The sequence below is a fragment of the Ylistrum balloti genome, unplaced genomic scaffold, assembly GCF_031769215.1.
Source record: "Ylistrum balloti isolate Yb309-2 unplaced genomic scaffold, AGI_CSIRO_Ybal_v1 Utg371384, whole genome shotgun sequence".
Classification (NCBI taxonomy): Eukaryota; Metazoa; Mollusca; class Bivalvia; order Pectinida; family Pectinidae; genus Ylistrum; species Ylistrum balloti.
Window position 1 is genome coordinate 436,432 of NW_026782729.1, and position 25,461 is coordinate 461,892.

The 25,461-nt window shown below is 35.2% G+C and overlaps 1 protein-coding gene across 1 annotated transcript in view; it reads left to right on the forward strand.

Annotated features, from left to right (window-relative positions):
* The window catches only part of LOC132562237 (uncharacterized), a 101,390-nt gene that overhangs the window by 22,393 nt on the left and 53,536 nt on the right, over positions 1–25,461 (forward strand). The window contains exons 6-10 of the mRNA XM_060226972.1: positions 1,717–1,799; positions 2,994–3,181; positions 6,398–6,528; positions 8,866–8,877; positions 12,803–12,845. Of these exons, the coding sequence (XP_060082955.1) occupies positions 1,717–1,799; positions 2,994–3,181; positions 6,398–6,528; positions 8,866–8,877; positions 12,803–12,845 (457 nt within the window). The remainder of the gene's footprint in view (positions 1–1,716; positions 1,800–2,993; positions 3,182–6,397; positions 6,529–8,865; positions 8,878–12,802; positions 12,846–25,461) is intronic.

The window sequence follows — 25,461 nt, forward strand, 5'->3', positions numbered from 1 at the left end:
CAGAGAAAACATGTTTTGATATTTTACAAACCATTGTGAAAATCAGTCAAACATGAAATCTTGAACAACATTGTTGTTGCTTACCTTGTCGTTATAAATGCATGACATCAGAAATGAGAGAATACAGGTCTTGACAAGGAAAGTAACTCTAAACCAGGGCCCTGTTTGTGGCTTCATTTTTAGTACTGAAGGAAGAACATGAGTCTTCCTCTGAAAGTTTTTATTATGATTAGTGGTACGTTTTAAAATATCTTATATGTCACCGAAGATATTGTAGGTTATCCTATGTTGAGAGATTTTATGGTAGAGTTAAAATGATCTGAAAATCAGTCATTTGCTCCCGACTTTTCAGTCAATCCATGAATTCTCGACTTAGCTAAATTTCCGGTCATTAAGTAGCTACTATAAATTGGAGGTTTGGATATGTTGTAGTGTCAAGTTGAGCAGTGTAACACCTTCCAAGTGATGGGTACAGTCTGGGATCAGTGGCAGAAGGGATAAACAATATGCCACTATCCTGATCACTCACACTTAATCTGTCCCTGGCTGCTCAGGTCTGGATAGCTTGATCCAACTACTAACTTAGCCTTTATCTCTAAGATTCATATCCTGTTACACAATGTGTACCATTTCCGATTAAAGAAACGGCTTCATGTTAAATATATTCCTATCTAATATGAAGTATAACTTGACCTTTACTGTTTCAATAGAAGAGGTGAACTAAAAGTTACGGTAAAATCTAGGAAATGATTTAATTACTGAAACCCTTATATTTAATGGTTTCACCAAGAACTATCATGAAGTGGGTAAACAAACAGAATTCAGATCTCTTGATTGTTAGCTCAATAGATCTTTCTCATACAGAAATGTCAGCTCACTAGATCTTTCTCATACAGAAATGCCAGCTCACTAGGTCTTTCTTATAATACAGTTAGTGTCAGCTCACATGATCTTTCTTATAATACAGTAAAAGTGTCAGCTCATTAAATTTTTCTTATAATACAGTAAGTGTCAGCTCACTAGGTCTTTCTTATAAATACAGTAAGTGTCAGCTCACTAGGTCTTTCTTATAAATACAGTAAGTGTCAGCTCACTAGGTCTTTCTTATAATAGAGTAAGTGTCAGCTCACTAGATCTTTCTTATAACACAGTAAGTGTCAGCTCACTAGATCTTCCTTATAACACAGTAAGTGTCAGCTCACTAGATCTTCCTTATAACACAGTAAGTGTCAGCTCACTAGATCTTCCTTATAACACAGTAAGTGTCAGCTCACTAGATCTTCCTTATAACACAGTAAGTGTCAGCTCACTAGGTCTTTCTTATAAATACAGTAAGTGTCAGCTCACTAGGTCTTTCTTATAATACAGTGAGTGTCAGCTCAGTAGGTCTTTCTTATAATACAGTGAGTGTCAGCTCACTAGATCTTCCTTATAACACAGTAAGTGTCAGCTCACTAGATCTTCCTTATAACACAGTAAGTGTCAGCTCACTAGATCTTTCTTATAATACAGTAAGTGTCAGCTCACTAGATCTTCCTTATAATACAGTAAATGTCAGCTCACTAGATCTTTCTTATAATACAGTATGTGCCAACTCAATAGATCTTTTTAATAATACAATAAAAGTGTCAACCCACAGGATTTTTCCTATGATGCGTAAAAGACAGTTATTGTTAAATTTAGTACTGTTTGAAGTAATTTTTTTATTGTTTTCAGGGAAATGTTGAATCGATAAACAGTTTACTTCCTTATCGAAAACAGAACCAGAGAGAGCAGTATAGCACTGGTTTCCAGGTCAGGTGGGTACATTTAAGTGATATGAAACTACACCTCAGTCATGTGATATATCACAAGTTCCTTAATCAGGTGTGCACATTTTGTGACATACTAAAAATTACTGATCACCAAAGGCAGCCAGCTTGTAATCTAGTGCTTTGAAGCTGTGTGTTAGGGTGGTATTGGGAAGCTGACCTCAGCTGTGTGTTAGGGTGGTATTGGGAAGCTGACCCCAGCTGTGTGTTAGGATGGTATTGGGAAGCTGACCTCAGCTGTGTGTTAGGGTGGTATTGGGAAGCTGACCTCAGCTGTGTGTTAGGATGGTATTGGGAAGCTGACCTCAGCTGTGTGTTAGGATGGTATTGGGAAGCTGACCCCAGCTGTGTGTTAGGATGGTATTGGGAAGCTGACCTCAGCTGTGTGTTAGGGTGGTATTGGGAAGCTGACCCCAGCTGTGTGTTAGGATGGTATTAGGAAGCTGACCTCAGCTGTGTGTTAGGGTGGTATTGGGAAGCTGACCTCAGCTGTGTGTTAGGGTGGTATTGGGAAGCTGACCCCAGCTGTGTGTTAAGGTGGTATTGGGAAGCTGACCTCAGCTGTGTGTTAGGGTGGTATTGGGAAACTGACCTCAGCTGTGTGTTAGGGTGGTATTGGGAAGCTGACCCCAGCTGTGTGTTATGGTGGTATTGGGAAAGCTGACCTCCGCTGTGTGTTAGGGTGGTATTGGGAAGCTGACCCCAGCTGTGTGTTAAGGTGGTATTGGGAAGCTGACCTCAGCTGTGTGTTAGGGTGGTATTTGGAAGCTGACCCCAGCTGTGTGTTAGGGTGATATTGGGAAGCTGACCCCAGCTGTGTGTTAGGGTGGTATTGGGAAGCTGACCCCAGCTGTGTTGCATTAGTGCTCTCTGTATTTTTCTCAAATTACCAGATCTCTCAGTGATATGATTTTGATGAAGGCCAGTCTTGAATTGTCTTGGATGTTAGAATAGCAAAAAAAAAGATTTTTCATTTACACATTTAGATATATGAACTGGTACTAATAAATATAGAATATCAAATCCCTGCTATAATGCTGGAGTTCCTCTCAGTGGTGTATTACTGTGTGATGGTACAACCATTTTCTTGTCTTATCTCTGTCTTGGATAATGATGAGTCCCAGAGAGATTTAATTAATGGCATTGGCCAGAACATGATTACTTTTTATATTCACTCAACAGAAGTTACAGAAATCCCAACAGAGCCGAGATCATGGCTGATTTCAACAACATGTCTCGAAGACCTCGTACTGTGCCAGCTAACCGGCCAATAGTTCCTAGTCCATACTTTTTCAAATATTACAATGGTCCCTACAACAAGAGCAAGGAGGTAGACAGAGAGAAACCGTCCACAGCCTCACAGTTTGAGAGTAAGTCAAACCAAACACCTTTTATCAAATTGTACCAAACACAAGAATAATGACTGTTTATGACATAGATACTTTTGAACACTGTAGGAAAATGACAGTTGAAATTCAAAAGAAAATAATCTGGTAAATTTGTTTACATTTTAAGAGTACATCTTAAAAGTGTAGGCGAATTGATCTGTCAATTGGTTGCTCATCTTCTTTACTTTGCACCTCATTTGTCAGATGGCACAGTACAGTGTCTGAAACATCAAACATATATATATAACTTGCTGTGCTAATTTTAGCTTCATCTACATTATATACTTATCAACCTGAGGCTAATGTAATCAGGCTTGTTTTGTATTAGTTGCCCACACATCTATCTGTTTGTGAGATAAGCTGCAATTTTTACAGGTCTGTACTTATGTAACCTTCACTGACATTACTACATCAACCTGGTCTGTTTCTCATTGATCTGGCATTCATCATATTTCACCTTTTAATACATTGTGTAATTCATGATTTTATCAGAGAATTCCCTTTTTAGCAGTTGTAATGTAGGCTGCTTCCATTCATGATTAAGCACCAGAATCCTTTGAGAGTTTCATGTTAAGGTTGCAATGAAAAGATGAAAATGAATCAAGGGCTTGCTTTTTTTTATTTTCTTCCTGAATTATGTGTCATTGTACAAATATCCTCAATAATAGCATCAACAAAAACATGAAAACAATTGTTACTAATGAATCCTAAAAATGTAATATTTCACAAAATATGAAGCATATTACTCAGAATGACTTAGATTATACACTACCAGCCCAAAGAACAAGTGAACTTGTGCAGTGGTCTGAGTTGTCTGTTTTACATATGTTTTTAGGTTACATGAGATGAAGTCTCAGTGACCTATTGCGATCACATTTTGTGCAATGTTGTCCGTTGTGCTTCGTAAACAATTTACATCTTTTTTTACTTCTTCTCAATGACCCAGGGTCATGATATTGGGCCAGTAGCATGCTGGGATGAAGGGCTACCAAGTTTGTTTAACTGAATGACCTTGACTTACTTTCAAGGTTACAGGAGACAAATGTGATAAAATCTTTCACCAAATTTTTCTCAATAATAAAATGACCCAGGGTCATGATATTGGGGCAGTAGCATACTGAGATGAAGGGCTACCAAGTTTGTTCAAACAAATGACCTTGACCTATGTTCAAGGTCACAGGGATCATAGGTGTTAAAACTAAATAACTTCAAACTATGTGTTGTTCTCATGTACTTATATGTACAGTCTACAATCAGTAATTTTGTAAAGTATACCACTGAAACATACAATATAAGAGGTTACTTTCATAGTTGATTTTCATTGCAAGCTGAATCTGTCCTGATTACATAACAGTTCATATTTCTGTAAAAACAAAAGTGTATTCAAACACAATTATAATAAGCTCAATATCTGAATACAATGTGTCAGTCTGTGTTGTACCCAATATCTATATACAGTGTATCAGTCTGTGTTGTACCCAATATCTATATACAGTGTATCAGTCTGTACCTACTATCTATATACAGTGTATCAGTCTGTACCTACTATCTATATACAGTGTATCAGTCTGTGTTGTACCCAATATCTATATACAGTGTATCAGTCTGTGTTGTACCCAATATCTATATACAGTGTATCAGTCTGTGTTGTACCCAATATCTATATACAGTGTATCAGTCTGTACCTACTATCTATATACAGTGTATCAGTCTGTACCTACTATCTATATACAGTGTATCAGTCTGTGTTGTACCCAATATCTATATATACAGTGTATCAGTGTATTGTACCCTGTACCTATATCTATATACAGTGTATCAGTCTGTGTTGTACCCAATATATATATACAGTGTATAAGTCTGTACCTAATATATATATACAGTGTATCATTCTGTACCTACTATCTATATACAGTGTATCAGTCTGTGTTGTACCTATATCCCAGTGTACCTACTATCTATATACATGTACCTACTATCTATATACAGTGTATCAGTCTGTGTTGTACTATCTATATACAGTGTATAGTCTGTGTTGTATCCAATATCTATATACTACCTACTATCTATATACAGTGTATCAGTACCTACTATCTATATCTGTACCTACTATCTATATACAGTGTATCAGTCTGTGTTGTACCTACTATCTATATACAGTGTATCAGTCTGTGTTGTACCCAATATCTATATACAGTGTATCAGTCTGTACTTACTATCTATATACAGTGTATCAGTCTGTACCTACTATCTATATACAGTGTATCAGTCTGTACCTATTATCTATATACAGTGTATCAGTCTGTGTTGTACCCAATATCTATATACAGTGTATCAGTCTGTGTTGTACCCAATATCTACATACAGTGTATCAGTCTGTACCTACTATCTATATATAGTGTATCAGTCTGTACCTACTATCAGTCTGTACCTACTATCTATATACAGTGTATCAGTCTGTACCTACTATCTATATACAGTGTATCAGTCTGTACCTACTATCTATATACAGTGTATCAGTCTGTGTTGTACCCAATATCTATATACAGTGTATCAGTCTGTACCTACTATCTATATACAGTGTATCAGTCTGTACCTACTATCTATATACAGTGTATCAGTCTGTACCTACTATCTATATACAGTGTATCAGTCTGTACCTACTATCTATATACAGTGTATCAGTCTGTGTTGTACCTACTATCTATATACAGTGTATCAGTCTGTGTTGTACCTACTGTACCTACTATCTATATACAGTGTATCAGTCTGTACCTACTATCTATATACAGTGTATCAGTCTGTGTTGTACCTACTGTACCTACTATCTATATACAGTGTATCAGTCTGTGTTGTACCAAATATCTATATACAGTGTATCAGTCTGTGTTGTACCTACTATCTATATACAGTGTATTATCCAGTACCATTATTTATTATTGATAGATGTGTAGATATTAAGGATATTGATATTTTGTGATAGAGAATATATTTAGAACTTTAGTAGACAGAAGAATTTGCTGTTTCCAATATCTGATGTCATTTCATTATAGAATGTAATGCTTAAATGAACAAAGAGATATGACACATACAGACTCTACTAGCTAGATTTCCAATGTTCTCATTTTCTAGTCCAGTGATATTGTCATCGAAACATTCTGTCAGGTTAACTCTGTATATGATATTTTTTTCATACAGACCAATTTTCCACGCTGAACGGAACTTCCAAGATAATAGCTGCCCCTGGCGCTGGTTTGCTGTCCCGTTCACTCAAGTCCAGATCGGCTGCCTGGAGTGACAGTGATCTTAAGCTACACACAAAACTTCATGTAAGATCTAATCTACAGTCTTAATTGGGTGGTTGTCACTTTGTCACTGGTAACAAACTTACTGAGGAATGAGACATCCTCACAGAATTCTACTAACAGGTCCAACACCAAGTATTCATTTAGTTCTATAGAAAGAATCTAGTTTCTATGGTCTCCAAATAAAGGACAATTTCTTAAAAAGGCTTCAGTTTTGAGGGTATTTCCCTGATGCCCTTTTAGGAGTGACCTATTTGTAAACCCAGTGTCCTGATGGAGAAGGAAAAGTCCAATAGGATTAGAGTAATTATTGACTTTTAGAAATTGCCATTAGTTACAAACCATAGCAGTTTAAATATTGTTGATGGTGTTGAAATATTTTATAATAGGATTACATGTTCAAAAAAGAAAACCATTGAATGTATCCTATATGTTGACTTTTTAACTTGTATGAACCTTTGTGTTAAACTTGAAATTAATCAATAAAATTACAAGTGCTATCATTGCCAAATCTGCTTACAGGTTATAGATAAACAAAAGCATCTTAGAGCACGGTGTCAGTTAAGATTTCAACTTTACCAATTAATGAACCCATGTTAATTTAACAAAGTTTTGCTTTTATCGCCACATTGAGCTAAAATCTCATAAGCTATCATAACAAAACCCGGACTATTCTTATATCCATATAAAACCATCCCAACACACATTTCAGATCGGGATTTTCACCCAGTATACCGTTAATTGGTTTTTAACTGGGCAATGTTAATGTTTCCTGTTATGCTCGGTGTAGAACCTTATTTCTCTCTAAGCACTGAGCTACCATAACCAGACCAGGAATGTATTTATATCTTTATTCAATCATCCCAACACACATTTCAGATGATTTGACTTTGTTCATTAATTAGTCTATGTTAAAGTTTTCTCTTTATCTCAATGTTGAGCTGTATTTCTCTCAAATTACTTGAGCTGTCAAAACCAAACCTGGTATATACTTATATCTATGTATGACTCTCCCAACAAATGTTTCAGATTCTGAATTTCACCTACACTTCTTGATTTCTCTCTATATACATATTTTTAATCCTGATGATTGGGAGGTGCAGGGACAGTCACAAGAAAATTGATTACATGTAATTTTGTTAGGTCATCTGACCTGTAGGTTTTGGATGACCTAATTTATTGCAGGAAAATCATGTTTAATTAATGAAGTTTATTGAACCCCTCCGAGCCCAAAAAGAGGACATTAGCTTAAATTTTATTTTGAAATATTACTCATCCTGAGTGCCTGAATTGATTTCTACCAAATTCAGTCAAAAACTTCAATGGGGAAGACAATCATGTCATATATAAATAAGGTTGATCTGACTCCCAAGGACATGGGTCAGCAGGGAACAAAATTAGAAAAGATCTGCATAAAAGGTTGCTTTTAGACACCACTCTTCCTTAACACCTTGGTATATTTCAACTAAATATAGGTCTGAAACATTGATGGGGAAGAGCAATCGTTTCATCTAATGAAGTTGATCTGACTCCTTGGAATATTAAAGCTTGGCTAAAGTTTCCGAAAGATTGCTGTAAAATGCTACTTCTCCATAATACAAGAATGGATTTCAATCAAATTTTGGTCTGAAACATCTTTTGATGAGGGCAATCATTTCTTGAAAAATAAATGAGGTTGTTTGTTGATTCAACCTCTGCGGATGGAAGGGGGCATTAGGAGATTTAAGTAAAATTTTTGATTTGAAATGGTATTTCTCAACTCCTTACTGGAATTCAACCAATTTTGGACTAAAACAACATAATTATTCCAAAAATTTAAATAGTGTTTATTTGATCTCTTGTGACTAATTTAGGGGAGATGTATCCCAAATAGGGGATAGGCTTAAAATCCTTCTCTTCCTCCTTCTTACTTTCAATCTGTAAATACATTTTGTCTAAAAAATGAGGTTGTTCTGACCCTTGGAGCTAGAGACACAGGACCCAATAGGGGAAATTAAAGTGTATTGTGAACTCTGAATATGTTTGGTCTGAAACATTTTAACAGAACTGAAATGCTTTGTTTAAATGTCACTGATGGACATGTGATCGTCTGGGGCAAGAAGGGCAGAACCCATTTCTCTACATAATATGTTGCTAACTGATACATGACCACCATGTTTTGACTAATATGGATAACATATTGATCATGATTTCCATCTTGGAAAATAGATTTTAGTAGGAGTTTGCTAAAAGTGATGTGAATGTTAAAGAGATAATCATTCTCCCTGCTATTAGTCTTTGTGTAGGCCGGTGGGCCTCTTCTTATTTCATAACTTCAATATTAACATCACATTTTGATTTGATGTTTTCTTGTGTTTTCAGACTCATCCAGCGGTATACCTATTTTTGTCTATTATAGCATTCTTTCACATCATAAACCTTTGTGTTAAAGTTGTCTAGCTATTTTTCCTGTAAATTCTGACATTTGACATTTAGCACTAATGAATTTGGTTTGATCTAAATTAGAAAAGAAAATGTTTACCAGTCTGGGTGTTCTTTTCTCATTAATTTCTGACTTGTCCTGCAGTTTACATGTACAGCAACATGTATTTTTTTAATGGTTTTGTTGTTTGTTTTGTTTTGTTTTGTTTTTTTTGTTTTTTGGGGTTTGTTTTGCTCTATTCTGTTAGCTTCTATTACATCTTCCATTTCACCATGTTAGTCCAAAATAACCTTATTGTAGATTTGATGGTCCCTTGAATGGTTGAAAAACAAAACAAAAACTGCTGTTTACAACTTTCTCTTACTCCACTGCAGAAGTGTCCTTATCTTCTAATAGAAAATTCATCTATTATTAACTTGAAATTGATCATTCATTGTAAGGGAATGTGTCCTAATAAGGAAGGAGTGTGGTTGCAATGTTTAATCCTGTATATCTTAAGAATCTCCATGGTAACATCAATATAATTTGATTGGTGTCTTTTCTTTATATACCCTAATATCAAAATACCGCATTTTAAAACATGACTATTCACATGTGGTAATTGAATCGTGCTCGACTAATGTAACAGACAGGTAATATTTACTGCCAGAATCTCATCAATCCAGTTTCAGAAATTTAGAGAATACTGTATTATCATTATTATTTGTGAGGAATTTATTTTCACTGAATTCATGGCTACTCTAACTCCATGAATAGCCAACAAATGATAAATTGATTTAAACTGACAAAGATTATACTACTAGTGGATTTTGTGAACAAGAACCAAGAAATTTGAGCCCCATGGAGAAGATATATTTTACAGACAGTGATATTGAAATGAATGTCTTCTGCTAACATGTAAAAGTTTCATCGGTAAGGAATGTTAAATGCATAGAAATATTAGAAATATTACAAAAGTTGAAATAATTGTTTACAGTATTAATATGTGGACAAATATGATATCTATTCAGAGAGGTATGTTAACTATCTAGAGAAGTATGGTAGATATCCAGAGAGGTATGTTAACTATCTAGAGAGTATGGTAGCTATCCAGAGAGGTATGGTAGCTATCCAGAGGGGTATGGTATCTATCCAGAGATGTACAGTAGCTATCCAGAGGGGTATGGTATCTATACAGAGATGTACAGTAGCTATCTAGAGAGGTATGGTAGCTATTCAGAGAGGTATGGTATCTATCTAGAGAGGTATGGTAGCTATTCAGAGAGGTATGATAGCTATCTAGAGAGGTATGGTAGCTATCCAGAGAGTATGGTAGCTATCTGGAGAGGTATGGTAGCTATCTAAAGAGTATGGTAGCTATCTAGAGATGTATGGTAGCTGTCCAGAGGGGTACAGTATCTATCCAGAGATGTACGGTAGCTATCCAGAGATGTACGATAGCTATCCAGAGGGGTATGGTATCTATCCAGAGATGTACGGTAGCTATCCAGAGGGGTATGAGGCTATACCTGTCTTACAAAGCTACTCTAGAGGTACAGTGGATATATAAGGGTAGATACAACATTGAGCTTTTATTAATTACAATGGAAATATTTTAAGTTAGCATTATTGAACAGTCGATAAAAATGGAACACTTGTAAATATATATGTTTCATGAAATTTTTTCCTGTTTGTAGTGTGATCAGTGTTTGTGTTTGTATTTTGTAGTGTGATCAGTGTTTGTATTTTGTAGTGTTAACAGTGTTCCTGTTTGTATTTTGTAGTGTGACCAGTGTTTGTGTTTGTACTTTGTAGTGTGACCAGTGTTTGTATTTTGTAGTGTTAACAGTGTTTGTGTTTGTATTTTGTAGTGTGACCAGTGTTTGTGTTTGTATTTTGTAGTGTGACCAGTGTTTGTGTTTGTATTTTGTAGTGTTACCAGTGTTCCTGTTTGTATTTTGTAGTGTGACCAGTGTTTGTGTTGTATTTTGTAGTGTGATCTGTGTTTGTGTTTGTATTTTGCAGTGTGACCAGTGTGTGTGTTTGTATTTTGTAGTGTGACCAGTGTCTGTATTTTGTAGTGTTACCAGTGTTCCTGTTTGTATTTTGTAGTGTGACCAGTGTTTGTGTTGTATTTTGTAGTGTGATCTGTGTTTGTGTTTGTATTTTGCAGTGTGACCAGTGTGTGTGTTTGTATTTTGTAGTGTGACCAGTGTCTGTATTTTGTAGTGTAACCAGTATTTCTGTTTGTATTTTGTAGTGTGACCAGTGTTTGTGTTTGTATTTTGTAGTGTTACCAGTGTTTGTGTTTGTATTTTGTAGTGTGACCAGTGTTTGTGTTTGTATTTTGTAGTGTGACCAGTGTTCCTGTTTGTATTTTGGAGTATTACCAGTGTTTGTGTTTGTATTTTGTAGTGTGACCAGTGTTTGTGTTTCTATATTGCCTAGAATGTGGTTGGCACTTCTTACAAAGCCCAAACATTGTTTGAACATTTATGAGTCATGTTTTCTTAATTCCAAATCCAGTTCTATCAAAATTTTGTTTTATTGACCCATAAATGTTAGTGTGAATTATCTCTAATAACTGGTAGTATGACACCTTCATCTGGTGGGGCCATACTTGTCCTGCATATGAATCTTGATTCCTCATAAATCGATGGATTGTAGAAATAGCAATAAAATATTTCTCATGCATGAGATTATATATTGCTAATTGTGTGGGGCATTGCACTAAATATGGTTTTGTGTGGTCGTCATGGTAACATTTGTACTAAAGAAGTGTATTAAATACCATTCTGTCAGCAGAGCTTTGGCACTGGTTTTTCTCCTTTTCTCTTTCTTTCATCAACATGATATTTTTGTACAGATTAATGTATCATAGTAAAGTTGATTCTGTGATTATCAAAATGTTTGCCACAATCAGAAGTTACCAGGAAAATACATAAATGTCAGTTCTTATTTGGTAAACATGTGTTAAATATAGGCATTACTTTTCTGGTTTGGGGATAGGCAGTGTCAACATGTGTGTTAAACTCCAAATTGTTCAACTTTATTACAAGTGCTGTTATCACAAACCCTGCTTAATGGTTATGAATAAACAAGAGTGTCTTACTACATTGTTTCAGTTCAGATTTTAACACAAAGTTGACAATTAATTTGACTTTGTTAATTAATGTTTTCCCTTCATCTCCATGTTGAGCTTTATTTCTCAGGAAATATTTAATCCATCATAACCAAATCAGGAGTCTGTGTATTTCTATGTATGTCATCCCAACACACATTTCTAAATTCTGATTTTTATGTACAGTTTTCTGTATATTATACTTTATTTATTAGCTGCACCATGTAAGAGTTTTCTTTGATATCTGTTGAACTTTGCTCATCTCAAAGTACATATTGCTGTCCTAACCTGATCTCAGGTTCTAAATGTCACGTATACTTTACTATTAATTAAACCATGTTAGTTCATTGTGTTAAGTGTTTAAGTTTTCTGTTATAAGGTACACAGGTGTTATAAAATATGCAGGTGTTATAGGATATAAACTGCAACTGGATATAGATATGGGGCAAAGTGAATATATGTTATATATATCTATTGCTTGTACATTACTTTAGGTACGTTGGGTATAGTTCTCATATTAAAATATCAAAATAAGTGTACCTTGAAAAATATCATTTCTTTTATGATAACGCAATGCCAGTGTGATCAGCTTTTCCAATCAATCTGTATAATATTAATGTTCTTTGATAACAGTACCTATGCAGTGTTGGAATAACGTCCCACACAACTAACACGGTAGATCTTACTTGTATACTAAAGGTGAATATATTTTTCCTTTGTAGTGTGTAGTGTGACCAGTGTTTGTGTTTGTATTTTGTAGTGTTACCAGTGTTTAGGGTACTCCGTCAGAGCACATTGATGACGACACAGATATCAGAGGTAAGCCTTTATTTTCATCTATAATGATAGTGTATGCAGGGTATAAACTGTGCTCATTCAGAGTTTGAGATAATACAGGTTAAAAACAATACCAAAACAAGACATTTGTCTCTGGTAGAGTTTGAGATAATAAAGGTTAAAAACAATACCAAAACAAGACATTTGTCTCTGGTAGAGTTTGAGATAATAAAGGTTAAAAACAATACCAAAACAAGACATTTGTCTCTGGTAGAGTTTGAGATAATAAAGGTTAAAAACAATACCAAAACAAGACATTTGTCTGTGGTAGAGTTTGAGATAATACAGGTTAAAAACAATACCAAAACAAGACATTTGTCTCTGGTAGAGTTTGAGATAATAAAGGTTAAAAACAATACCAAAACAAGACATTTGTCTCTGGTAGAGTTGTGTAAAAGAATGGGTAAAATCAATACCAAAACAAGACATTTGTCTCGTAGAGTTTGAGATAATACAGGTTAAAAACAATACCAAAACAAGACATTTGTCTCTGGTAGAGTTTGAGATAATACAGGTTAAAAACAATACCAAAACAAGACATTTGTCTCTGGTAGAGTTTGAGATAATAAAGGTTAAAAACAATACCAAAACAAGACATTTGTCTCTGGTAGAGTTTGAGATAATACAGGTTAAAAACAATACCAAAACAAGACATTTGTCTCTGGTAGAGTTTGAGATAATACAGGTTAAAAACAATACCAAAACAAGACATTTGTCTCTGGTAGAGTTTGAGATAATAAAGGTTAAAAACAATACCAAAACAAGACATTTGTCTCTGGTAGAGTTTGAGATAATACAGGTTAAAAACAATACCAAAACAAGACATTTGTCTCTGGTAGAGTTTGAGATAATACAGGTTAAAAACAATACCAAAACAAGACATTTGTCTCTGGTTATAAATTCATACAAAAAGGTGATACTAAATCAGGATTGAAAAAGACTCATTTTTAACTGTGATATCACAGTACTGATTAAAGGACAGTTATAACTTTCATGAAATAAATGTATGCATGTACACATTTATAATTCAGATAAATGTCATGTACGCTAACTAAAGACATTTATAGTTTGGTTAAGTGTCATGAACACTAACTAAAGACATTTATAGTTTGGTTCAGCGTCATGTCCACTAACTAAAGACATTTATAGTTTGGTTCAGTGTCATGTACACTAACTAAAGACATCTATAGTTTGGTTCAGTGTCATGTACACTAACTAAAGACATTTATAGTTTGGTTCAGTGTCATGAACACTAACTAAAGACATTTATAGTTTGGTTCAGTGTCATGTACACTAACTAAAGACATCTATAGTTTGGTTCAGTGTCATGTACACTAACTAAAGACATCTATAGTTTGGTTCAGTGTCATGTACACTAACTAAAGACATTTATAGTTTGGTTCAGTGTCATGAACACTAACTAAAGACATTTATAGTTTGGTTCAGTGTCATGTACGCTAACTAAAGACATTTATAGTTTGGTTCAGTGTCATGTACGCTAACTAAAGACATTTATAGTTTGGTTCAGTGTCATGAACACTAACTAAAGACATTTATAGTTTGGTTAAGTGTCATGAACACTAACTAAAGACATTATATTTTGGTTCTGTGTCATGTACGATAACTAAAGACATTTATAGTTTGGTTCAGTGTCATGTACGCTAACTAAAGGCATTATAATTTGGTTCAGTGTCATGTACGCTAACTAAAGACATTATATTTTGGTTCAGTGTCATGTACACTAACTAAAGACATCTATAGTTTGGTTCAGTGTCATGTACGCTAACTAAAGACATTTATAGTTTGGTTCAGTGTCATGTACACTAACTAAAAACATCTATAGTTTGGTTCAGTGTTATGTACACTAACTAAAGACATCTATAGTTTGGTTCAGTGTCATGTACACTAACTAAAAACATCTATAGTTTGGTTCAGTGTCATGTACGCTAACTAAAGGCATTATAGTTTGGTTCAGTGTCATGTACACTAACTAAAAACATCTATAGTTTGGTTCAGTGTCATGTACACTAACTAAAGACATCTATAGTTTGGTTCAGTGTCATGTACACTAACTAAAGACATTATATTTTGGTTCAGTGTCATGTACGCTAACCAAAGACATTTATAGTTTGGTTCAGTGTCATGAACACTAACTAAAGACATCTATAGTTTGGTTCAGTGTCATGTACACTAACTAAAGACATTTATAGTTTTGTTCAGTGTTGTACGCTAACTAAAGACATTTAAAGTTTGGTTCAGTGTCATGTACACTAACTAAAGACATTATATTTTGGTTCAGTGTCATGTACGCTAACTAAAGACATTGATAGTTTGGTTCAGTGTCATGTACGCTAACTAAAGACATCTATAGTTTGGTTCAGTGTCATGTACGCTAACTAAAGACATTATATTTTGGTTCAGTGTCATGTACACTAACTAAAGACATCTATAGTTTGGTTCAGTTTGTCAGTGTGTACGCTAACTAAAGACATTTATAGTTTGGTTCAGTGTCATGTACACTAACTAAAAACATCTATAGTTTGGTTCAGTGTTATGTACACTAACTAAAGACATCTATAGTTTGGTTCAGTGTCATGTACACTAACTAAAAACATCTATAGTTTGGTTCAGTGTCATGTACGCTAACTAAAGGCATTATAGTTTGGTTCAGTGTCATGTACACTAACTAAAAACATCTATAGTTTGGTTCAGTGTCATGTACACTAACTAAAGACATCTATAGTTTGGTTCAGTGTCATGTACACTAACTAAAGACATTATATTTTGGTTCAGTGTCATGTACGCTAACCAAAGACATTTATAGTTTGGTTCAGTGTCATGAACACTAACTAAAGACATCTATAGTTTGGTTCAGTGTCATGTACACTAACTAAAGACATTTATAGTTTTGTTCAGTGTCATGTACGCTAACTAAAGACATTTAAAGTTTGGTTCAGTGTCATGTACACTAACTAAAGACATTATATTTTGGTTCAGTGTCATGTACGCTAACTAAAGACATTGATAGTTTGGTTCAGTGTCATGTACGCTAACTAAAGACATCTATAGTTTGGTTCAGTGTCATGTACGCTAACTAAAGACATTTATAGTTTGGTTCAGTGTCATGTACACTAACTAAAAACATCTATAGTTTGGTTCAGTGTCATGTACACTAACTAAAGACATCTATAGTTTGGTTCAGTGTCATGTACACTAACTAAAAACATCTATAGTTTGGTTCAGTGTCATGTACACTAACTAAAGACATCTATAGTTTGGTTCAGTGTCATGTACGCTAACTAAAGACATTTATAGTTTGGTTCAGTGTCATGAACACTAACTAAAGACATCTATAGTTTGGTTCAGTGTCATGTACACTAACTAAAGACATTTATAGTTTGGTTCAGTGTCATGTACGCTAACTAAAGACATTTATAGTTTGGTTCAGTGTCATGTACACTAACTAAAGACATTATATTTTGGTTCAGTGTCATGTACGCTAACTAAAGACATTTATAGTTTGGTTCAGTGTCATGTACGCTAACTAAAGACATCTATAGTTTGGTTCAGTGTCATGTACGCTAACTAAAGACATCTATAGTTTGGTTCAGTGTCATGTACGCTAACTAAAGACATTTATAGTTTGGTTCAGTGTCATGTACACTAACTAAAAACATCTATAGTTTGGTTCAGTGTCATGTACACTAACTAAAGACATCTATAGTTTGGTTCAGTGTCATGTACACTAACTAAAAACATCTATAGTTTGGTTCAGTGTCATGTACGCTAACTAAAGGCATTATAGTTTGGTTCAGTGTCATGTACACTAACTAAAAACATCTATAGTTTGGTTCAGTGTCATGTACACTAACTAAAGACATCTATAGTTTGGTTCAGTGTCATGTACACTAACTAAAGACATTATATTTTGGTTCAGTGTCATGTACGCTAACTAAAGACATTTATAGTTTGGTTCAGTGTCATGAACACTAACTAAAGACATCTATAGTTTGGTTCAGTGTCATGTACGCTAACTAAAGACATTATATTTTGGTTCTGTGTCATGTACGATAACTAAAGACATTTATAGTTTGGTTCAGTGTCATGTACACTAACTAAAGACATTTATAGTTTGGTTCAGTGTCATGTACACTAACTAAAGACATTTATAGTTTGGTTCAGTGTCATGTATACTAACTAAAGACATTTATAGTTTGGTTCAGTGTCATGTACACTAATTAAAGACATTTATAGTTTGGTTCAGTGTCATGTACACTAACTAAAGACATTATATTTTGGTTCAGTATCATGTACGCTAACTAAAGACATTTATAGTTTGGTTCAGTGTCATGAACACTAACTAAAGACATCTATAGTTTGGTTCAGTGTCATGTACACTAACTAAAAACATTTATAGTTTGGTTCAGTGTCATGTACACTAACTAAAGACATTTATAGTTTGGTTCAGTGTCATGTACACTAACTAAAGACATTTATAGTTTGGTTCAGTGTCATGAACACTAACTAAAGACATCTATAGTTTAGTTCAGTGTCATGTACGCTAACTAAAGACATTTATAGTTTGGTTCAGTGTCATGAACACTAACTAAAGACATCTATAGTTTGGTTCAGTGTCATGTACACTAACTAAAGACATTTATAGTTTGGTTCAGTGTCATGTACGCTAACTAAAGACATTATATTTTGGTTCTGTGTCATGTACGATAACTAAAGACATTTATAGTTTGGTTCAGTGTCATGTACACTAACTAAAGACATTTATAGTTTGGTTCAGTGTCATGTACACTAACTAAAGACATTTATAGTTTGGTTCAGTGTCATGTATACTAACTAAAGACATTTATAGTTTGGTTCAGTGTCATGTACACTAATTAAAGACATTTATAGTTTGGTTCAGTGTCATGTACACTAACTAAAGACATTATATTTTGGTTCAGTGTCATGTACGCTAACTAAAGACATTTATAGTTTGGTTCAGTGTCATGAACACTAACTAAAGACATCTATAGTTTGGTTCAGTGTCATGTACACTAACTAAAAACATTTATAGTTTGGTTCAGTGTCATGTACACTAACTAAAGACATTTATAGTTTGGTTCAGTGTCATGTACACTAACTAAAGACATTTATAGTTTGGTTCAGTGTCATGTACACTAACTAAAGACATTATACTTTGGTTCAGTGTCATGTACGCTAACTAAAGACATTTATAGTTTGGTTCAGTGTCATGAACACTAACTAAAGACATCTATAGTTTAGTTCAGTGTCATGTACGCTAACTAAAGACATTTATAGTTTGGTTCAGTGTCATGTACGCTAACTAAAGACATTATATTTTGGTTCTGTGTCATGTACACTAACTAAAGACATCTATAGTTTGGTTCAGTGTCATGTACACTAACTAAAGACATTATACTTTGGTTCAGTGTCATGTACACTAACTAAAGACATTTAAAGTTTGGTTGAATTTCATGTACAGATGAACATTTTGTGACTGCCAAATACATTTGCTAGTGAAATGCCAGAGGCAGGACATGGGAAATCAAGGTGAAAGATGAGCACAGGAAAACGCATATATTTAATATTCTTTGTTGAAGTTTGACGTAGATAAATGAAAAAATCTTAATCTATATCGTATTTTGTTGTCACTGTGATGTTAATTTACCTGTGGCTTTCAGAACCAAGCTCATGATCAATATACATTGTAGTTAATAAAAAAAGGCGTATGTGATTTATAATTACTGACTAATGAATAAGGTAAAACTTTTTAATATGATTTATGTTTTAATTGTGTATAGTCATAAAAAATAAAGAAATAAAGTGGTAATTGAAAGTATGAGTGAAAGGTATGAATCTCAATGAGCCAGCTGGTGGTGGTAAGATCAGCTGGTGGTAGTAGGATCAAATTTTTTTCATGAAGGGAAAATCAACACTACCTTCTATGTGAATGTGGAGGTCAGTGACATCATCAAGCTTTATACTCCGTATTTTAGCAGGCATACAGGTAGAGAAAATCTGAATAGGGCTACACACGCCCATTTACGTCATAGGAAAAACATTGTTTATTGTCTAGTCGTCTTCACTGACAGGAAACCTTGTGACTTTCTTCATATCTATTTATGTGGAAATCACTGGTAATTTTTAATGAATTTCAAGCCTAAAAAATCAAACTTTACCCCATTTTTCTCTAGCTATAACCCATGACACCATGGACATGAGAATGTTGTGATGGAAAAGTTTGTACTTAATCACCACAGGTTAATTCTGTTTTTTGTGTTAATCAAGAGTTTAACTGAAAAAGGACTCTTACATAATCAACGTTCCTTTTAAGAATTATCAAAATCTTCCCGTTTAGAGATGCTTTAATGTTACTATACAGAAAAAAAGTTAATTAACTTCTTGTATGAGTTGCCAATATTCTGCAATTTGATTGCCTAATCAAGATCTACTTGGTTGATCAGCCCGAGTACTAAAGCCAAATATAGTCAATAACATTATGTAAAGTTGAAATGTACCCAAAAATTGCACGAGCAGGGATTTCCTTGTAATTTACTGTGATTACCTTTCTAAGTAATCCTTTAAACAGATAATTGATTTCTTGAAAATATCTTTTTTCCACCAACTTTTCTTTTCAATACTGTGTACATGCGTATAGCTTCTTCAGGTAGGAATACATTCAGTAATCTGAAATTCTTGATCTCACAGGAATACCAGAATAGCTTGCTCATTCTTTTGTATTTTAATGATCTTATTCAAATATGTTTGACATCATATCATAGTATATTGATTATTAACCTGTTAACTTCCAGTTTGGCTGAAATAACAATTAACTTTTGAAATATCATCTATATAATATATATGTAAGTGGATTGGGAAGCATAATTTTCCTGAGGTTTATAAGTTTTTGAATCAACCTCAGAGGACTTATTGCATCATTCTCAGTGGAAATCTACAATATTTGGTAAAAATACAAAGTGAAATACATGGATTTGAACTGATAGCTTAGCTTCACACTGATTTCCTAGTACAATTTATCATTTAATGTGATTGGTGCCATTTCACTCAGTAATTGCTACATGCATAGAGCTGATTTTATGAAGCAATATATATCTATTGAATAATTCTAATTATTCAACAGTTACATGTTCTACTCTATTGCCTCTTTACCCGTTAGGTGCCCCATCATGTGTCTAGAACTTTTACTGGTTCATACGTCCTTGCTGTTAGCTAATTGTCTGAGAACTTTCCTCGCCACATTTAGAAAAAAATTTCACCAGGGTAATATTTACTCTGGCGGTTTATCTCTTACAAAATACATAACAACATATGAAAAAGGATGTTTACTAACTGTTTACATTCTAAGGTAGGGATACACCAGAACACCATATAGTGAACAATTGGAATATTTACACAAAGCAAAATAGCATTATTTTCTGGGACTACTTACTTCTGAGTGTATTTTGCATTTATTCAGTTATATTTTGGGCATGTTTAAGAGCAAAATAAATAAGTTATTTGAAAGCTATAATTTGAATTGTAAACTATAAAACTATTTAAATCTAAATGTTGCAGATATGAGTAACATCCTATTTAGAACACAAATCCTACAGTCTGCCTATCATCTTTGTACTGTGATTTGATAACCAAGTTAAAGCATTTAAGATGTATTTTATGTTCAGTAACTTTTGACAAAAAAAAACTTTCTTTTTACTTTTTATGAAATACCCAAATTGAGAGAATCAGCTGAGTTTTATGGCTGTAATCCAGCCTCACTGATCCAGTCATCATTAATCAGGTTGTCCACTTATCTAGTCACCATAGATCAATTAGTTCATCTCCAATATGCAACCACAACTAATTTGGTTGTCTCCACTTAACTGTTTGCCCTTCAATCCATTCTCCACTGATCTAGTTTCCAGCACAACCAAGTATCCACTAGCTTGTCTAGTTGTCCTTCATTTCAGTCTCCACTTATCTGGTTGCCTTTCAATTCAGTTTCCACTAAACTTATTGCCCCACAATTTAGTCCCCACTAATCTGGATGCCCCACAACCATTCTCCACTAAACTTATTGCCCCACAATTTGATCTCCACCAATCTGGTTGCCTTTCAATTCAGTTTCCACTAAACTTATCGCCCCACAATTTAGTCCCCACTAATCTGGATGCCCCACAACCATTCTCCACTAAACTTATTGCCCCACAATCCAGACTCCACTAATCTGGATGCCTTTCACTTCAGTCTTCATTCCCCCACAATCCAGTCTCCACTGGACTGGTTGCCCTTCAATCCTGTCTTCATAGAGCTGGTCTAGTTTCCACACAATCCAGTCTCCTCTAATCTAGTTGCCATTCAATCCAGTCTCAAGTAAGCTGGTTGCCTTTTGATCTAGCCTCCTCTAATCCCATTGCCCAAAAATCCAGTCTCCGCTGATCTGATTCCTCCACAATCCATTCTCCACTAATCTTATTGCCCCACAATGCAGTCTTCACTGATCTGGTTGCCTTTCAATTCAGTCTCCACTGGTCTGATTCCTCCAAAATTCAGTCTCCACTGAATTGGTTTGGCCTTCAATCCAGTCTCCAATAATCTGCTTGCTGTTCAATCCAGTCTCAAATGATCTGGATGCCCCACATTCTAGTCTCTGCTAATCTGGATAACCCACAATCTAGTCTCTGCTAATCTGGATAACCCACAATCCAGTCTCCGCTAATCTGGATGTCCCACATTCTAGTCTCCACTAATCTGGATACCCCACAATCCAGTCTCTGCTAATCTGGATGTCCCACATTCTAGTCTCCACTAATCTGGATACCCCACAATCCAGTCTCTGCTAATCTGGATACCCCACAATCCAGTCTCTGCTAATCTGGATGTCCCACATTCTAGTCTCCACTAATCTGGATACCCCACAATCCAGTCTCTGCTAATCTGGATACCCCACAATCCAGTCTCTGCTAATCTGGATGTCCCACATTCTAGTCTCCACTAATCTGGATACCCCACAATCCAGTCTCTGCTAATCTGGATACCCCACATTCTAGTCTCCACTAATCTGGATACCCCACAATCCAGTCTCTGCTAATCTGGATGTCCCACATTCTAGTCTCCACTAATCTGGATACCCCACAATCCAGTCTCTGCTAATCTGGATGTCCCACATTCTAGTCTCCACTAATCTGGATACCCCACAATCCAGTCTCTGCTAATCTGGATACCCCACAATCCAGTCTCTGCTAATCTGGATACTCCGCAATCCAGTCTCCACTAATCTGGATGTCCTACATTCTAGTCTCCACTAATCTGGATGCCCCACAATCCAGTCTCTGCTAATCTGGATGTCCTACATTCTGGTCTCCACTAATCTGGATGCCCCACAATCCAGTCTCTGCTAATCTGGATACCCCACAATCCAGTCTCTGCTAATCTGGATACCCCACAATCCAGTCTCTGCTAATCTGGATACCCCACAATCCAGTCTCTGCTAATCTGGATACCCCACATTCTAGTCTCTGCTAATCTGGATACCCCACAATCCAGTCTCTGCTAATCTGGATGTCCCACATTCTAGTCTCCACTAATCTGATGTTCCACATATCAAGTTTCCACTAATCTGGATGTTCCACAATCCAGTCTGTGCTAATCTGGATGTCCCACATATTCAGTCTCCATTTATTTAATGGAGCCACTATCCTCATTACCTTGGCTGCACCTGACTAGACTAAATGAAGCATAAAAAAATGTTTGGCTTTAGGGAAAGCATTATATTCCCTTCTGGTCTGTGATATACTGTCCATGTACTGATAACTAGGATACTCCCATTCTGTCCTGTCTTCTCCTTACCCTCTCTCTCCCAGATAGTATATATTACAAAAATATCAGGGGCACATGTACTCCAGGTGTTAGTATTAAGTTTGAGAGTTAAATGTTCTTAATGGCTTTTACAATACTACTAAGCTCATTAGTCATTACAGGTTAATCAAACAGGGTCTCCTTAGTTCAGGTTCTTGTATGTATGTGATAGATCTATACAGTTGATATACAAACTCGTGTACAAATACATGTGGCAACATCTAAACACACTGGTCTCATTTAAATGTATACAACATGTGGCTGGAGATGGTAGTGTCTAGAGCTGTCCATGAGTCTGACCTCTGGCATTTCAAGTGAGATCACCTCCATTTCACCCCTGATATTTCTCATCATTTTGGAGTCCTGAAAAGGCATTATAGGGTGAGATCCTACCTTACCTCTGATTTACTTCAAAATTCAAAAACACAATAATAATCATAATAATTATAACAATAAACTTTATTTATTGAGATATACAACCTAATTTAGCCAAAGTCTAATCTCCCTTGGGGTCCTCAAGGTTGGTAAAATTTCTCAGGTATGTAATAATCTGCAGTCATTCTAAATTTGAAAAAAAAAGTTCCCTATTAGGGAACTTTATGTTAACTGCCCATCCCTTATACACTATGTGCATTAACTGCTTCCTGAATGGTCCCTGAAGTTTTCCCCATACATTAAATAACAAGTGCTTCTAGACCCTGGTCAAAGAAACCCGATTAGATAGGATATACAGGTACAGCAGCCAGCCCCTAATTCCTGTGGGATTCTCTGTGTTACACAGGGTAGAACTATTGGTCTACAGCTTACCAGCCTGGCCTAAAGTAACCATTGCCGACAATGAAATCTTCTGCTTATGACGTCAATACATTAACAAGAGATAGGTTATACATAGATTGAACCACTTCTGAGGCCAGCTTAAATCTGCTCCACAGCACCTTGTGCTGGCAGTGTTTTGGGAATTAATTGTCCTAATACATTTACACCTGTGACTAGCAACTTGTGGGCTGGACAACTAATTCCTGCACAGTGTTACTGAGGACTGTCAATCGTTAAATCAGCCGTATCATGGTAGGTTTTTTCTATGTTTATCACTGAGACACTTATTGGGATCTGTCACTGCTTTAATCCGTCTATCATGGTAGGTTTTTCTGTGTTTATCATCGAGACACTTATTGGGATGTGTTACTGCTTAAGTCAGTCGTGTCATAGTAGGTTTTTCTGTGATTATCATTGAAACACTTACTGACGACTGTCAATAGTTTAATCTGCTGTATCATGGTAGGTTTTTTGTGTTAATTAGTATGGAGACACGTTTATTACAGATGTAGCAGCAGATAGAGATATAGTGATAAACATGGTTCTCCTATACATACTGCCAGAGTAAGTATTGGAATTTAATTAGTAGTGCTGATGCTACTTATCAAGCCAATCTGGTGCTTTGTCAGAACAGATATGTATCTATATATACACCTATAGAAAGACTACAAATCGATGTAGCTCTGATTTCCCATTATTTGTTGCACTGAAGAGATGGTAGTGGCACATCAGGGACAATATCTGCTTATCTCTATCACTATCTGGTACAGGTAATGAGGCAGCTACTCATGTCACACACAAGGTATGTTATCATGTTTCCTGTCTATATTTCCTTTTCTCTACAGAGCTGTACTTCCCTCCTGTATCTCCACAGAGGGGCACACATTTAGCAGTCAGTACAGGAGACATGCATGTCTTCCTAACCATGCTGTGATTTATGCATGTTGTAATAGGATGGTGGCTGTTTGTGTCTTAGACTGATACTACAATATTGTAAAGAAACTGCAGATTTAAATACTGGTGTCCAGTGATACAGGCAATGTTGATGTTTACTAAGATATATACACAACACATTGTTGTTGTTAACCAAGATATGTACACATCACAGTGTTGATGTTTGCTAAGATATGTACACATTACAGTGTTGGTGCTAAGATATGTACACATCACAGTGTTGTTGTTTACTTGAATATGTACACATCACAGTGTTGATGTTTACTTGAATATGTACACATCACAGTGTTGATGTTTACTTGAATATGTACACATCACAGTGTTGATGTTAACACAGATATGTACACATCACAGTGTTGATGTTTACTTGAATATGTACACATCACAGTGTTGATGTTAACACAGATATGTACACATCACAGTGTTGATGTTAACACAGATATGTAACATCACAGTGCTGATGTTAACACAGATATGTACACATCGCAGTGTTGATGTTAACTTAGATATGTACACATCACAGTGCTGATGTTAACACAGATATGTAACATCACAGTGCTGATGTTAACACAGATATGTACACATCACAGTGTTGATGTTAACTTAGATATGTACACATCACAGTGTTGTTGTTTACTTGAATATGTACACATCAGAGTGTTGATGTTAACACAGATATGTACACATCACAGTGCTGATGTTAACACAGATATGTACACATCACAGTGTTGATGTTAACACAGATATGTACACATCACAGTGTTGATGTTAACACAGATATGTAACATCACAGTGCTGATGTTAACACAGATATGAACACATCACAGTGTTGATGTTTACACAGATATGTACATATCACAGTGTTGATGTTTACTAAGATATGTACATATCACAGTGTTGATGTTTACACAGATATGTAAACATCACAGTGTTGATGTTAACACAGATATGTAAC